The sequence below is a fragment of the Canis lupus genome, chromosome 30 (assembly GCF_003254725.2).
Source record: "Canis lupus dingo isolate Sandy chromosome 30, ASM325472v2, whole genome shotgun sequence".
NCBI classification, from domain to species: Eukaryota; Metazoa; Chordata; class Mammalia; order Carnivora; family Canidae; genus Canis; species Canis lupus.
Window position 1 is genome coordinate 212,123 of NC_064272.1, and position 18,331 is coordinate 230,453.

General features: G+C 37.9%; 1 protein-coding gene across 1 annotated transcript; it reads left to right on the forward strand.

The window, feature by feature from the left end:
• Nucleotides 1-16,870: 16,870 nt before the first annotated feature.
• Nucleotides 16,871-18,001, forward strand: LOC125754068 (olfactory receptor 4K5). The gene has a single exon (XM_049104341.1). It carries the CDS (start codon nucleotides 16,875-16,877, stop codon nucleotides 17,844-17,846), a length of 972 nt encoding a protein of 323 aa, XP_048960298.1. The 5' UTR covers nucleotides 16,871-16,874; the 3' UTR covers nucleotides 17,847-18,001.
• The last annotated feature ends 330 nt before the right edge of the window (nucleotides 18,002-18,331 follow it).

Consider the following 18,331-nt stretch of genomic DNA (forward strand, 5'->3'; position numbering starts at 1 on the left):
AAGAACGAGTGAGTGACATAGAAGACAAGTTGATAGCAAAGAGGGAAACTGAGGAAAAAAGAGACAAACAATTAAAAGACCATGAAGATAGATTAAGGGAAATAAACGACAGCCTGAGGAAGAAAAACCTACGTTTAATTGGGGTTCCCGAGGGCGCCGAAAGGGACAGAGGGCCAGAATATGTATTTGAACAAATTCTAGCTGAAAACTTTCCTAATCTGGGAAGGGAAACAGGCATTCAGATCCAGGAAATAGAGAGATCCCCCCCTAAAATCAATAAAAACCGTTCAACACCTCGACATTTAATTGTGAAGCTTGCAAATTCCAAAGATAAGGAGAAGATCCTTAAAGCAGCAAGAGACAAGAAATCCCTGACTTTTATGGGGAGGAGTATTAGGGTAACAGCAGACCTCTCCACAGAGACCTGGCAGGCCAGAAAGGGCTGGCAGGATATATTCAGGGTCCTAAATGAGAAGAACATGCAACCAAGAATACTTTATCCAGCAAGGCTCTCATTCAAAATGGAAGGAGAGTTAAAGAGCTTCCAAGACAGGCAGCAACTAAAAGAATATGTGACCTCCAAACCAGCTCTGCAAGAAATTTTAAGGGGGACTCTTAAAATTCCCCTTTAAGAAGAAGTTCAGTGGAACAGTCCACAAAAACAAAGACTGAATAGATATCATGATGACACTAAACTCATATCTCTCAATAGTAACTCTGAATGTGAACGGGCTTAATGACCCCATCAAAAGGCGCAGGGTTTCAGACTGGATAAAAAGGCAGGACCCATCTATTTGCTGTCTACAAGAGACTCATTTTAGACAGAAGGACACCTACAGCCTGAAAATAAAAGGTTGGAGAACCATTTACCATTCGAATGGTCCTCAAAAGAAAGCAGGGGTAGCCATCCTTATATCAGATAAACTAAAATTTACCCCAAAGACTGTAGTGAGAGATGAAGAAGGACACTATATCATACTTAAAGGATCTATTCAACAAGAGGACTTAACAATCCTCAATATATATGCTCCGAATGTGGGAGCTGCCAAATATATTAATCAATTATTAACCAAAGTGAAGAAATACTTAGATAATAATACACTTATACTTGGTGACTTCAATCTAGCTCTTTCTATACTCGATAGGTCTTCTAAGCACAACATCTCCAAAGAAACGAGAGCTTTAAATGATACACTGGACCAGATGGATTTCACAGATATCTACAGAACTTTACATCCAAACTCAACTGAATACACATTCTTCTCAAGCGCACATGGAACTTTCTCCAGAATAGACCACATATTGGGACACAAATCGGGTCTGAACCGATACCAAAAGATTGGGATTGTCCCCTGCATATTCTCGGACAATAATGCCTTGAAATTAGAACTAAATCACAACAAGAAGTTTGGAAGGACCTCAAACACGTGGAGGTTAAGGACCATCCTGCTAAAAGATAAGAGGGTCAACCAGGAAATTAAGGAAGAATTAAAAAGATTCATGGAAACTAATGTGAATGAAGATACAACCATTCAAAATCTTTGGGATGCAGCAAAAGCAGTCCTAAGGGGGAAATACATCGCAATACAAGCATCCATTCAAAAACTGGAAAGAACTCAAATACAAAAGCTAACCTTACACATAAAGGAGCTAGAGAAAAAACAGCAAATAGATCCTACACCCAAGAGAAGAAGGGAGTTAATAAAGATTCGAGCAGAACTCAACGAAATCGAGACCAGAAGAACTGTGGAACAGATCAACAGAACCAGGAGTTGGTTCTTTGAAAGAATTAATAAGATAGATAAACCATTAGCCAGCCTTATTAAAAAGAAGAGAGAGAAGACTCAAATTAATAAAATCATGAATGAGAAAGGAGAGATCACTACCAACACCAAGGAAATACAAACGATTTTAAAAACATATTATGAACAGCTATACGCCAATAAATTAGGCAATCTAGAAGAAATGGACGCATTCCTGGAAAGCCACAAACTACCAAAACTGGAACAGGAAGAAATAGAAAACCTGAACAGGCCAATAACCAGGGAGGAAATTGAAGCAGTCATCAAAAACCTCCCAAGACACAAGAGTCGAGGGCCAGATGGCTTCCCAGGGGAATTTTATCAAACGTTTAAAGAAGAAATCATACCTATTCTCCTAAAGCTGTTTGGAAAGATAGAAAGAGATGGAGTACTTCCAAATTCGTTCTATGAAGCCAGCATCACCTTAATTCCAAAGCCAGACAAAGACTCCACCAAAAAGGAGAATTACAGACCAATATCCCTGATGAACATGGATGCAAAAATTCTCAACAAGATACTGGCCAATAGGATCCAACAGTACATTAAGAAAATTATTCAGCATGACCAAGTAGGATTTATCCCTGGGACACAAGGCTGGTTCAACACCCATAAAACAATCAATGTGATTCATCATATCAGCAAGAGAAAAACCAAGAACCATATGATCCTCTCATTGGATGCAGAGAAAGCATTTGACAAAATACAGCATCCATTCCTGATCAAAACTCTTCAGAGTGTAGGGATAGAGGGAACATTCCTCGACATCTTAAAAGCCATCTATGAAAAGCCCACAGCAAATATCATTCTCAATGGGGAAGCACTAGGAGCCTTTCCCCTAAGATCAGGAACAAGACAGGGATGTCCACTCTCACCACTGCTGTTCAACATAGTACTGGAAGTCCTAGCCTCAGCAATCAGACAACAAAAAGACATTAAAGGCATTCAAATTGGCAAAGAAGAAGTCAAACTCTCCCTCTTCGCCGATGACATGATACTCTACATAGAAAACCCAAAAGTCTCCACCCCAAGATTGCTAGAACTCATACAGCAATTCAGTAGCGTGGCAGGATACAAAATCAATGCCCAGAAGTCAGTGGCATTTCTATACACTAACAATGAGACTGAAGAAAGAGAAATTAAGGAGTCAATCCCATTTACAATTGCACCCAAAAGCATAAGATACCTAGGAATAAACCTAACCAAAGATGTAAAGGATCTATACCCTCAAAACTATAGAACACTTCTGAAAGAAATTGAGGAAGACACAAAGAGATGGAAAAATATTCCATGCTCATGGATTGGCAGAATTAATATTGTGAAAATGTCAATGTTACCCAGGGCAATATACACGTTTAATGCAATCTCTATCAAAATACCATGGACTTTCTTCAGAGAGTTAGAACAAATTATTTTAAGATTTGTGTGGAATCAGAAAAGACCCCGAATAGCCAGGGGAATTTTAAAAAAGAAAACCATATCTGGGGGCATCACAATGCCAGATTTCAGGTTGTACTACAAAGCTGTGGTCATCAAGACAGTGTGGTACTGGCACAAAAACAGACACATAGATCAGTGGAACAGAATAGAGAATCCAGAAGTGGACCCTGAACTTTATGGGCAACTAATATTCGATAAAGGAGGAAAGACTATCCATTGGAAGAAAGACAGTCTCTTCAATAAATGGTGCTGGGAAAATTGGACATCCACATGCAGAAGAATGAAACTAGACCACTCTCTTTCACCATACACAAAGATAAACTCAAAATGGATGAAAGATCTAAATGTGAGACAAGATTCCATCAAAATCCTAGAGAAGAACACAGGCAACACCCTTTTTGAACTCGGCCACAGTAACTTCTTGCAAGATACATCCACGAAGGCAAAAGAAACAAAAGCAAAAATGAACTATTGGGACTTCATCAAGATAAGAAGCTTTTGCACAGCAAAGGATACAGTCAACAAAACTCAAAGACAACCTACAGAATGGGAGAAGATATTTGCAAATGACATATCAGATAAAGGGCTAGTTTCCAAGATCTATAAAGAACTTATTAAACTCAACACCAAAGAAACAAACAATCCAATCATGAAATGGGCAAAAGACATGAACAGAAATCTCACAGAGGAAGACATAGACATGGCCAACATGCATATGAGAAAATGTTCTGCATCACTTGCCATCAGGGAAATACAAATCAAAACTACAATGAGATACCACCTCACACCAGTGAGAATGGGGCAAATTAACAAGGCAGGAAACAACAAATGTTGGAGAGGATGCGGAGAAAAGGGAACCCTCTTACACTGTTGGTGGGAATGTGAACTGGTGCAGCCACTCTGGAAAACTGTGTGGACGTTCCTCAAACAGTTAAAAATATACCTGCCCTACGACCCAGCAATTGCACTGTTGGGGATTTACCCCAAAGATACAAATGCAATGAAACGCCGGGACACCTGCACCCCAATGTTTATAGCAGCAATGTCCACAATAGCCAAACTGTGGAAGGAGCCTCGGTGTCCAACGAAAGATGAATGGATAAAGAAGATGTGGTTTATGTATACAATGGAATATTACTCAGCTATTAGAAATGACAAATACCCACCATTTGCTTCAACGTGGATGGAACTGGAGGGTATTATGCTGAGTGAAGTAAGTCAGTCGGAGAAGGACAAACATTATATGTTCTCATTCATTTGGGGAATATAAATAATAGTGAAAGGGAATATAAGGGAAGGGAGAAGAAATGTGTGGGAAATATCAGAAAGGGAGACAGAACGTAAAGACTGCTAACTCTGGGAAACGAACTAGGGGTGGTAGAAGGGGAGGAGGGCGGGGGGTGGGAGTGAATGGGTGACGGGCACTGGGTGTTATTCTGTATGTTAGTAAATTGAACACCAATAAAAAATACATTAAAAAAAAGGATCATTCACCATAATTATGTGGGATTTATTCTGGCTATGCAAGGATGGTTGAATATGAATGTGATAAACCATATCAACAAAAGGAAAGGTAGAAGTCATATAATTGCAGTAGAAACAGAAAAAGTACTAGCCCAAATTCAACATCTGTTCATAAAAACTCTCAATAAGGTGGGTTTAGAGGGAAAATACTTCAATATATTGGACCATATAAAAGAACCATATAAAAAAACTACAGTTAACAACATATGCAATGGGAGAAAGCTGAGAACTTATTCTTAAGATCAGGAACAAGATGAAAATGTCTACTATCACCAATTTTTTTAGTAATAAATTTATTTTTTATTGGTGTTCAATTTGCCAACATACAGAATAACACCCAGTGCTCATCCTTCAAGTGCCCCCCTCAGTGCCCGTCACCCATTCACCCGCACCGCCCACCCTCCTCCCCTTCCACCACCCCTACTTCATTTCCCAGAGTTAGGAGTCTTTATGTTCTGTCTCCCTTTCTGATATCTCATACCCATTTCTTCCCCCTTCCCTTCACTATTCCTTTCACTTCCCTTCACTATTCCTTTCACTATTATTTATATTCCCCAAATGAATGAGAAGATATAATGTTTGTCCTTCTCTGATTGACTCATTTCACTGCCTCTGTATCTGTGGGGTAAATCCTCAACAGTGCAATTGCTGGGTCGTAGGGCAGATCTATTTTTAACTCTTTGGGGAACCTCCACACAGTTTTCCAAAGTGGCTGCACCAGCTCACATTCCCACAAACAGTGCAAGAAGGTTCCCCTTTCTCCCCATCCTTTCCAACATTTGTGGTTTCCTGCCTTGTTAATTTTCCCCATTCTCACTGGTGTGAGGTGGTATCTCATTGTGGTTTTGTTTGTATTTCCCTGATGGCAAATGATGCAGAGCATTTTCTCATGTGCTTGTTGGCCATGTCTATGTCTTCCTCTGTGAGATTTCTGTTCATGTCTTTTGCCCATTTCATGATTGGATTGTTTGTTTCTTTGCTGTTGAGTTTAACAAGTTCTTTATAGATCTTGGAAACTAGCCCTTTATCTGATAGGTCATTTGGAAATATCTTCTCCCATTCTGTAGGTTGTCTTTTAGTTTTGTTGACTGTATCCTTTGCTGTGCAAAAACTTCTTATCTTGATGAAGTCCCAATAGTTCATTTTTGCTTTTGTTTCTTTTGCCTTCGTGGATGTATCTTGCAAGAAGTTACTGTGGCCGAGTTCAAAAAGGGTGTTGCCTGTGTTCTCCTCTAGGATTTTGATGGGATCTTGTCTCACATTTAGATCTTTCATCCATTTTGAGTTTATCTTTGTGTATGGTGAAAGAGAGTGGTCTAGTTTCATTCTTCTGCATGTGGATGTCCAATTTTCCCAGCACCATTTATTGAAGAGACTGCCTTTCTTCCAATGGATAGTCTTTCCTCCTTTGTCGAATATTAGTTGACCATAAAGTTCAGGGTCCACTTCTGGGTTCTCTATTCTGTTCCATTGATCTATGTGTCTGTTTTTGTGCCAGTACCACACTGTCTTGATGACCACAGCTTTGTAGTACAACCTGAAATCTGGCATTGTGATGCCCCCAGATATGGTTTTCTTTTTTAAAATTCCGCTGGCTATTCGGGGTCTTTTCTGATTCCACACAAATCTTAAAATAATTTGTTCTAACTCTCTGAAAAAAGTCCATGGTGCTTTGATAGGGATTGCATTAAACGTGTCAATTGCCCTGGTTAACATTGACATTTTCACAATATTAATTCTTCCATTCCATGAGCATGGAATATTTTTCCATATCTTCGTGTCTTCCTCAATTTATTTCAGAAGTGTCCTGTAGTTTTTAGGGTATATCCTTTCCTTATTTGGTTAGTTTTATTCCTAGGTATCTTATGCTTTTGGGTGCAATTGTAAATGGGACTGACTCCTTAATTTGTCTTTCTTCAGTTTCATTGTTAGTGTATAGAAATGCCACTGATTTCTGGGCATTGATTATGTATCCTGTCACACTGCCAAATTGCTGTATGAGTTCTAGCAATCTTGGGGGTGGAGTCTTTTGTGTTTTCTATGTACAGCATCATGTCATCAGTGAAGAGAGAGAGTTTGATTTTTTCTTTGCCAGTTTGAATGCCTTTAATTTCTTTTTGTTGTCTGATTGCTGAAGCTAGGACTTCTAGTACTCTGTTGAATAGCAGTGGTGAGAGTGGACATCCCTGTCTTGTTCCTGATCTTAGGGGAAAGGCTCCCAGTGTTTCCCCATTGAGAATGATATTTGCTGTGGGCTTTTCGTAGATGGCTTTTAAGATGTTGAGGAATGTTCCCTCTATCCCTACACTCTGAAGAGTTTTGATCAGAAATGGATGCTGTATTTTGTCAAATGCTTTCTCTGCATCTCTTGAGAGGATCATATGGTTCTTGTGTTTTCTCTTGTTAATGTGATCAATCACATTGATTGTTTTACAAGTGTTGAACCAGGCTTGAATCCAGGGGATAAATCCTACTTTGTCATGGTGAATAATCTTCTTAATGCATTGTTGTATCCTATTGGCTAGTATCTTTTTTTAAAGATTTTATTTATTTATTCATGGTAGACAAAAAGAGGCAGACACACAGGCAGAGGGAGAAGCAGGCTCCATGCAGGGAGCCTGAAGTGGGACTCCATCTCCGGAACTCCAGGATCGTGCCCTGGGCCGAAAGGCAGGCGCCAAACCGCTGAGCCACCCAGGGATCCCTATTGGCTAGTATCTTGTTGAGAATTTGCATCCATGTTCATCAGGGATATTGGTCTATAATCCTCCTTTTTGGTGGGGTCTTTGTCTGGTTTTGGAATGAAGGTGATGCTGGCCTCATAGAATGAGTTTGGAAGTACTCCATCTCTTTCTATCTTTCCAAACAGTTTAGTAGAATAGGGACGGTTTCTTCTTCAAACGTTTGATAGAATTCCCTTGGGAAGCCATCTGGCCCTGGACTTTTGTGTCTTGGGAGGTTTTTGATGACTGCTTCAATTTCCTCCCTGGTTATTGGCCTGTTTAGGTTTTCTATTTCTTCCAGTTCCAGTTTTGGTAGTTTGTGGTTTTCCAGAAATGCGTCCATTTCTTCTAGATTGCCCAATTTATTGGTGTATACCTGGTCATAATATGTTTTTAAAATCGTTTGTATTTCCTTGGTGTTAGTAGTGATCTCTCCTTTCTCATTAATTAATTTATTAATTTAAGTTTTCTCTCTCTTCTTTTTAATAAGGTTGGCTAATGGTTTATCTATCTTATTAATTCTTTCAAAGAACTAACTCCTGATTTTGTTGTTTTGTTCCGCAGTTCTTCTGGTCGACAAGAGCCTTCCTTAACATGCATCACCCATTTAGTCCATCTCCCATCCACTTCTCTCTAACAACCCTCAGGTTAGAAGTAGACATTTTAAAGAAGTGACAAGAAAAAGGAAATGTCTCTGAGCTCCCAGGACAGCAAATTGTGGAAAGGAGAATATATGGAGGAATGAGTAAAAGATAATCCCACTAGCCTTTTAGTCAGTTTTGTTATAGAGATTCCTTTGGTTCCCTCTCTGGACTGAACATGATCTAGGGTTGTCTGTGATGATTAACTTCTGTCCTTCCCTGATAGAGAGGGACAGGGGAACACCTTTACAAATTTATGTCCTGCTTTTAGGCAAATAGGTGGAAGGTAGAGAGCTTTTTTTATATCTGTTTCTTCTCAGTTGCCTCAGCACAAAATAATTCATATGCCAAAGTGGCATATTTTGGGGTAGTATATCCTAATACTTTTCACAATGTTTTATTCCTAATAAAAATAAAGGAAATATGGTAAAACATTAAAATTTCACAAAGTTGAACATTGTAAATAAAGATATTAAATTCATAGTTATCTTTATTTTCAGTATACTTGAAATATTTTTTTTAATTTTTATTTATTTATGATAGTCACACACAGAGAGAGAGGGAGAGGCAGAGACACAGGCAGAGGGAGAAGAAGGCTCCATGCACCAGAAGCCCGACATGGGATTCCATCCCGGGTCTCCAGGATCGCGCCCTGGGCCAAAGGCAGGCGCTAAACCGCTGCGCCACCCAGGGATCCCAGTATACTTGAAATATTTAAAATAATTTTATACAAGGGTAAACTGAGAATCAGAGAGTTAAGTTTGTCCCATAACTTATTCTTAGTTCTTGACAGAACTGAGAAAAAGGATCCATGTCCTCTGAGTTCCAATTAGTTACCCTTTCCTCCATACCTATCACATGTTCAGGTAACAAGGACACAGCATGTCTTCCATTAAAGCCAAAACATTTTTCACTGAGGCAAGAATAATGTATTTTAGCACACATTTCCCCTAGAGTAGCTGGTTCAATTGTACAGAATTCACAGAAGATATTTTACTCTACACAAGGGTTGAATGACCCTGCCTTTTTCTCCTGTGGATCCTTTTTGTAACTGTCAACAATGTGGGATATTACTTACTTTTTTCCATTGGGAATATGTAGTTGAAGGTATTAATAATAATCCCCATTGGTAAATGAAAGTTGGCCATCTATTACTAGCTCTCCAAACTTCAATTGATCAATTAGATGAAACCATAGTACTACTCCAATCTGACAAAAGAAAAAGGCATCTATAAATACCAGTACTCAACAGAGACTAATCCCACAACAGAAAAACTGAAGAATTCAATTTACATCTCTGACATGCATTATATCAGGTAGGCTATATCTGAAAAAGGTAACATCAGAAATAGACTGTGTCCAGTTACATATTAAGTTATGAAGCTTGTACCTTAGAGAAGATCTATAAATGAGAGAAAAATGTATTAGAAGTCAGAGGAAGTGAATCAAGGTGAGGATGTTCGTGCATCTCAGCATGATTAAAAGAATTTGTGAGAAATTATGTATGAAGCTGGAGTTACCTTTGGAGATTATGACAGAGTCTGTACCTAAAAAAATCCATTATGACAGTCTCACCTATCACCTAAAGCAACCAAATAAACATGTAAATCAAGGCCATATAATTCTTTGTGGACATATGCCTATGCAGTAAAGCTAACCCAAAAAATCATGGGAGGTTAAATACCAAAATCAGGTCATAGGTGTATAGTTGTATATCTTTTCATTAATGATTTATTTTACTTACTCTGCATTTGAAGTAGACCAGATAGAATCTAACTTAATAGAACTAGAGTGAAATTTTCTTCCCTTTTATGTATCTCACTTATATCACTTAGTAGAAAGTTGGTAAACAAAATGTGGTTTACTTTTAATACAACAAATAATCAATTTTCTCTAATGCTATGATTCAAAAGGTTTATTTTGTCCCCTTTGCATTTGTTGGCTTGATTATTGCACTGGTTTTAATGACTTAAGTATGAGCTTATATTACTAATGAGATAAAATATTCTTGTTCCATATAGAAATGAAGTTTATGTACATGGCCTACGGTTTGCTGAGTTCAGTCATTCACTGGGAAAGTCTCCGTTAGATTATAAGGTGAAAGCTCAAATAAATGATAGATATAAAGTGATACATATTTCAGCTAATACTAAAATACATATATGAAAAATATTCCAATCACATCTATATACCAAATCCTGTGAAAGATACAAAAGGAGCATGAGAATACAAGGAGCACCGAATATGGCAGAGGAAGAATGTCTATACAAAAACTCTTACTTTGGGAGAGCACATAATCTACATATAAGCAAAGTGATATGACATTAACAAGAAGAGAAATTTCAACTTATGCCTCAAGGAAGGCTTTCAAACCTTCAAAGGTTATCTGTGAAGGGTATCAGAAAATGAACAGAAACTGTCCCCCACCTTAGTAAATGTTGAATAGTCTGGTTTTGTCTAGAGAGTAGTAAGGGGTATAAGTAAACCCAGACCATATTCTATGCTTGGCTGTCATGCTAAGGACTTTAAGTTTTACTAGCTTTTCTACTTTGAGGAGTGGTGAGATGTTACAAGTGGGAGAATGAGATCCAGGAAAAAGTAAAACTTCACAACCTGGAGAATAATAGTGACAGTTACATAGTGAAGAAAAGTTTAAAGAGGAAATAGCTGACCTGAGGAGAGAAATTGTGAGCTATGGTCTGAGACGGCTATGCAATAGTCAGAAACATGTTTAGATTACTGAGTATAGTGAGAAATGGTACTGCAAAATCAGTGGTCATCACACAGTGGTGAATAGAATGCCAAGGAAGAGAGGGAACAAAGAGACGAATAAGAACATAAAGTGGTCGTGGAGGTGGTTTTGGTGGGAATGACAACTTTGGTCCTGGAGGGAACTTCAGTGGTCGAGGTGGCTTTGGTGGCAGTCGAGGTGGTGGTGGATACGGTGGCAGTGGGGATGGCTATCACGGATTTGGTAATGATGGAAGCAACTTTGGAGGGTAGCGGAAGCTATAACAATTTTGGCAATTACAACAATCAATCCTCAAATTTTGGATCCATGAAAGGAGGAAATTTTGGAGGCAGAGGCTCCTAGGGAGGCCCCTATGGTGGTGGAGGCCAAGATTTTGCAAAACCATGAAACCAAGGTGGCTATGGCGGTTCCAGCAGCAGCAGCAGCAGCAGCTATAGCAGTGGCAGAAGGTTTTAATTACTGCCAGGAAACAAAGCTTAGCAGGAGAGGAGAGCCAGAGAAGTGACAGGGAAACTACAGGCTACAACAGATTTGTGAACTCAGCCAAGCACAGTGGTGGCAGGGCCTAGCTGCCACAAAGAAGACGTGTTTTAGACAATACTCATGTGTATGGGCAAAAAACTCAAGGACTGTATTTGTGACTAATTGTATAACAGGTTATTTTAGTTTCTGTTCTGTGGAAAGTATAAAGCATTCCAACAAAGGGTTTTAATGTAGATTTTTTTTGTACCCATGCTGTTGATTGCTAAATGTAATAGTCTGATCATGACACTGAATAAATGTGTCTTTAAAAAAAAAAAAAAGAAAGAAAAGAAAAGAACATAAAGTTTCGGGCAGCCCGGGTGGCTCAGCGGTTTAGCGTCGCCTTCAGCCCAGGGCGTGATCCTGGAGACCAGGCTCCCTGTATGAAGCCTGCTTCTCCCTCTGCCTTTGTCTCTGCCTCTCTCTCTCTCTCTCTCTCTCTGTGTCTCTCATGAATAAATAAATAAAATCTATTATAAAAAGAACATAAAGTAAAAGGGAACAAGTACAACGTATGCAGAAGGGGAAGGACTAAATCTGGAAAGCTATGCTAGGTCCTCAATGGAAATCTATTCATAAGGAGCAGTGCATGGATGAAGGAATAATAATATAAATTAAGCAAATAATAAATTAATAGTATTAATTAAAATATATAATATAAAAATTTCAAGAGGAATACCAGGAGTTGCCTCACTTAAAACAAAATTAGCTATCATAACCAGGTCTTTCAAAACATTTGATTTAAAAATTTTCCTTTGTATACATGGAATATTACTCAGCCATTAGAAACAACAAATACCCACCATTTGCTTCAACGTGGATGGAACTGGAGGGTATTATGCTGAGTGAAACAAGTGAATCGGAGAAGGATAAACATTATATGATCTCATTCATTTGCGGAATATAAAAAATAGTGAAAGGAAATAAAGGGGAAAGGAGAAAAATGAGTGGGAAATATCAGAAAGGGAGACAGAACACGAGAGACTCCTAACTCTCAGAAACGAACTAGGGGTGGTGGAAGGGGAGGTGGGCGGGGGCTGGGGGTGACTGGTTGACGGGCACTGAGGGGAGCACTTGATGGGATGAACACTGGGTGGTTATTCTACAGGTTGGCAAATTGAACACCAATAAAAAATAAATTTATAAATAAAAAAGTTTTCCTTATTGTGGCATCAAAAGGAATAATTGAGGGTGGTAAGGTCTCAATAGTCAGAAAAGCAGCTAAAGGCAGAAGAATTAGGAAATCTTTTTTTCTTATTTCTCGGATGAGTCAGAGTTCTTTGTCAGCAAATGCAAAGATTAAAAGACAGTGGCTGAAACTAAAAATGCCAGCTAAAGATGGCTTAAGTCAGATAGTCTCACTCAAGGTGACCCTGCCTTCCCTGATACTTTGCAATGTCTTAGATATGTCTTGATCATCACAACGGGGAGGTAAATGCCATTGGCATCTAGTGGGCAAGGCCAAGGATACTACTGAACATCTTACAGTGCACAAGACTGCTTCAGAACCAAAGAATTATCCAACCACAAATGTCAGTAGTGCCCAGGTTGAGGAACCTGGCTAAGTGAAGAACCAGTATTTTTTTTAATTTCTTTATTCATGAGAGAGAGGGAGAGGCACAGACACAGGCAGAGGGAGAGGGAGAGAAACAGGCTCCACGCTGGGAGTCTGACATGGGACTCAATCCCGGTTCTCCAGGATCACATCCCAGGCCAAAGGCAATGCCAAACCGCTGGGCCACCGGGGCTGCCTGAAGAACCAGTATTTCATAGTTGGCAGAAAGATGAGAACCAAGAACATATACTGAGGAACTGTTCAATTACAGCACAGTACAAATGGTATGGGTTTCACATCATTCAGATATAAACCTGTAGAATGTAGACTCAGAGAGCTAGCCCTGAAGTCAAAGGTCTGGGTTCAATTTCTAGTTCATTGACTTTCCAGGTACAAAACTCTAGGTAAGTTATTTATCATCTCTGTTATTCTGATTTCTTACTGCAAAATGGGATTGTGTTTACCATGTAATATTATGGGAAAATTTAATTAATTTACATAAATTGCTCAGGGATTACTAAATTTATCTGATCCTTGGTTTTCTCCTCTGTAGCTCTGGAAAATAATGATTTCCCTTTAGGTCTATTGTACAGATCGCTTGATATAACAAAAACACAAACATCTAATTCAATTGATGCTGCCTAGCAGGGTTTCAACAAGTCCAAGCTTTCTTTTCCATTATTTTTCAGATTTTAAAGTTATTATTTATCATTCACTAAAAAATCTACTTCATTTGTTAATTTATATACATTACATCTATACAATAAACATTTTCATTAAGTAGGGTTCATTTTACATGACAAATCCATAAATCTGAGGAAGAACAACTTTATTTTAGAAATGGGGAAAGCTACCTGGGTAGCTCAGTGGTTGAGGGTCTGCCTTCAGCTCAGGGCGTGACCCCAGGGTCCCAGGATAGAGTCCCATATCACGCTCCCTGCAGGGAGCCTGCTTCTCCCTCTGCCTGTGTCTCTGCCTCTCTCTGTGTCTCTCATGAAAAAATAAAATCTAAAAAAAAATGAGGTGGGGAAAACAGAAAGAATCACACATAAGATAAAGAAATAATATAATTTACAGTATATTTCAGAATCTTCTCAATTATTGTTCTTAATGGTATTATAAATACTGATTCATTATTGTTAATGAATTCACTTAATTTTTATGAATCACCTTAATTTTTTCCTCTGACTCCAGAGTCTGCAAAAGGTGTATGTGGACTAAATGTAGTTTTCTGAACATTCTAGCAAGTACAGGAAATGATTCTGTACTTGAGGGCTTCCCTGTATGGCATGTAAATTACTTTGTAGGAGTGGAAAATATTCAGTTTTCCCTTCTTCCCTTCTAAGTTCTTTAGCTGATCTAATAATTAAATTGGCATATGACAGATTAATAGGAGAAAAGCGAATTTAATTTCGTATGCCTGGAAGTCCCATAAAAAATATGAGACTCAAAAAACTGGCCAAAGTAGGAAGGTTTTATATCTTTTTTAAAAAAACATTTTATTTATTTATTCATGACAGACACAGAGACAGAGAGAGGCAGAGACACGGGAAGCCTGACATGGGACTCAATCCCAGGTCTCCAGGATCACACCACAGGGCTGAAGGCGGTGCTAAACCGCTGGGCCACTGGAGCTGCCCTGGTTTTATATCTTTTAAAAAAGAAATAGTAAGTTTGTGAAGCATTGACAATACAATGAGGTTTGGGCTTAAGATATTAAATCAGTGAAGAAGTAATAATATTTGTTTATATGGACTTCTCAGCCCTAAACTCCCTACATTGGTGATAAGGATGCCTTCTAGCCTTGTAGTATAGGGAAGGTACCTCTCACATGAGACATTTATCTCCTGCTTTCAGGGAAACAAAGGAGGGTCAAAGTTGTTCTTGCACAGGCTATTTCTCAAGTAACTTTAATTCAAAATAATCAATATGCCAAAGTGATATATTTTGGGCTTGTATATTCTGCTTCCCTCCAACATCCATCTAAATGAATGGCTATGGTGATCAAAGGATATAAAGTTTCAGATATGCAAGATGAATAAATTCTGCAGATCTAGTGTGCAGCATGGTGACTTCAGCTAATACTATATTATATACTTGAAATTTACTATGAGTGGATCTTAGGTGTTCTCACAGGAAGGAAAGAAGGAAGGAAGGAAGGAAGGAAGGAAGGAAGGAAGGAAGGAAGGTAGGAAGGAAGGAAACTATTTGAGGTAATAGATATGTTAGCTTGATTGTCATAGTCACAACACACTGTATATGTATGTCAAAATATCACATGTATGCAACTTTTGTCAATTATAATTCAATAAAGCTGGTGAAAAAAAAGACTTGAGGGTGTATCCTAGGGACTTAAGAAGACTGGTTTCATGTATGAAATAAACAGGCAGTAAAAGATATTTGTGTCCTTACATGGGACTAAGATTACATAACATTCAGGTTCCTTACTAAAACTATAGTCAAATTAATTGTCAGAATATGGTTTCCTAAGAAAGCTTCTTGAAAGTTTTTCTGGTTCAATGAAATTAGATTTATATAGCAGAGCTGCATCCTTATAGGAAAAAAAAAAGAGATGCAGGATTACTTTTTAGGATTATTAGGATTATTCTGATTCCCCCAAAAAATATTTTTAGGAGTATAAGACATTTTAACTCAATTATTTTTTATCTCTTTATGCAAAAACCCCTACAATAACTATTCTTTCATCAGTTATAAAGATGTATTAATAAGGCCATTGATAATAGTAAAACAAGGAAGCATAAATTGGCCTAAATCTAATTTCTTCACAGTTTTATTGAGAAATAACTGATACACATCACTGTATAAGTTTAAGGTATACAGCACGATGGTTTGATTTACATATATTTTGGAATAATTATTACAATAGATTTAGTTAATACCCACCATCTTATACAGACACAATAAAAATAAAAGGAAAAAATTCTCCTTACAATTAGAATTTGTAGGATCTATTCTCTTAACAATTCTCTGGCCTCAGCCTAAGTTTGATCTGCAAAGAAAATGCATAAGAAAATTTAGGTACTGCTTCTAAATAATTGAGTAGAAATTAGTTTTAGATAATTAAGGTAAAGTTATAATATGCATTTTAAGAAATTACATGATGAGTCACTGACAAACTGAGTTGTTTAATTATAGACCTGGATAATATATACCAGTATCTCTTAGTAGGAATTGTCTCAATTCTTTATGATTCCTACAATAGCAGTAAGGTAAAAATTTGTTATTATGGGGGTATTAACATATTAAGAACATCTATTGTATTATAATTATTTTGATACAAGAAAGTCATAAACTACCATTTTTAAACTTCAAAACCTTCCATAAAGTAGGCATTTTTACCCTCCTATCTTTTTTGACATGTAGAATCAAAGCTCAAAAAAAACGGTCTACAGTCAAACAATCAGTGTGACTTTACATCACACAATAAACACTAAGCCACAAATACCTCTTGAAGAGTTAAAGATAATGTTATACTTAAGGATTTACTACAGTTAATTATGGAAGATGACCACAAAAACAATATATGCAAATTATTTTTGCCAATCTACAGAGCCCACAGAACTGGCTTTGAGTGACTCTTCCTGTCTTGTGATCATGAATAAGTTCATAGATAAGCCTGTTTACTATTGTGTGACAGATTATTAAGACTATCCAAAACTCAAGGGGTTCTAATGAGAAGACAAAAAATTTCAGTGTTATTTAAACATTGTCCTAAGCTCCTTCCTTCTCTCCAGATATATTATCATGATCTCTTGACAATTTTTTATTCAGCAAATGCATATTACATCTGGGATCTTAGAATCTTTTGCATTAAAAGTCTGTGTGATTCAGAATTCTGATCCCTTCCTATTTCTCCTCCCTTAGGATTGTTGCAGAGCCTGTTTACAGCCTGGATCCATGGATAAGGTCAATTCTTCAGTGGTGTCTGAATTTGTATTGCTGGGACTCTCCAGTTCTCAGGAGCTCCAGCTTTTCTTTTTTGTTTTTTTCTCTGTGTTATATGTCATCATTGTGCTGGGAAACCTTCTCATAATCATCACAGTAACTTCTGATAACAGTCTGCACTCCCCCATGTACTTCCTCCTAGGAAATCTCTCCTTTGTGGACATCTGTCAGGCTTCTTTTGCTACCCCTAAGATGATTGTAGATTTCCTGAGTGAACAGAAGACCATTTCCTTCAATGGCTGCATAGCTCAGATATTCTTCATTCACCTTTTTACTGGAGGAGAGATGGTACTACTTGTCTCCATGGCCTATGATAGATATGTAGCCATATGCAAACCTCTACACTATGTAGTCATCATGAGTCAAAGGACGTGCACTGTCCTGGTAATAGTCTCCTGGGCTGTGGGCTTGGTGCACACATTAAGTCAGTTATCGTTTACCGTGACCCTACCTTTTTGTGGACCTAATGTAGTAGACAGCTTTTTTTGTGATCTTCCTCGAGTGACCAAACTTGCCTGCCTGGACTCTTACATCATTGAAATACTCATTGTAGTCAATAGTGGTATTCTCTCCGTAAGCACTTTCTCTCTCTTAGTTGGCTCTGACATCATTATTCTTGTCACTGTCTGGTTTAAGTCTTCCGCTGCAATGGCCAAGGCATTTTCTACACTGGCTGCCCATATCACTGTAGTAATTTTGTTCTTTGGACCTTGCATTTTCATCTATGTGTGGCCCTTTACCACTTACCCTGTGGATAAACTTCTTGCCATATTTTACACTGTGTTCACTCCCATTCTAAACCCCATTATCTATACACTAAGGAACAGGGATATGAAGGCTGCCATGAGGAATATTATGACCTATTACCTGAGGCCCAAGAAAATTTCTGAAATTCCACTAGCAGTGAGGAGTTCTCTTTATTAATACACAATCCCTTCAAATTCCTCAAATCAATACTCTGTCTATAAATATTTTCAATGTATTCTTGTGCCATATCTCAACTATGATGGAAGTGATGAAGAAGATGAAATAGAGAATATCTGATGGATATTAACTAGGCCCTTTCCAGGTATCATCTAAGCAAAAGCTAAATGTAAAAAAATACGGAAAAATGTATCATGATTACTGGTTTTGGAAATAAAATGTAGAATGACGATATGTGGATAGTATAAATGCTTTCACTGCCTTAGTTGCAGGTAAATATGGCCTTAGTTGCTGGTAAATAGGAATATGATAGGGAAAAAATGAGTACCTGATTCTTTGGTGAGCATGAATTTAAGTATTTTTCCTGGTCTTATGAGTTTCCTCATTTATATGCCTGAAGAATCTAGATAGATAAATAATACTTAGGAATGTGAAACTGAATTTACCCACCCAGAAAATAGCCATTCCACTGATTTAAGTGTGTA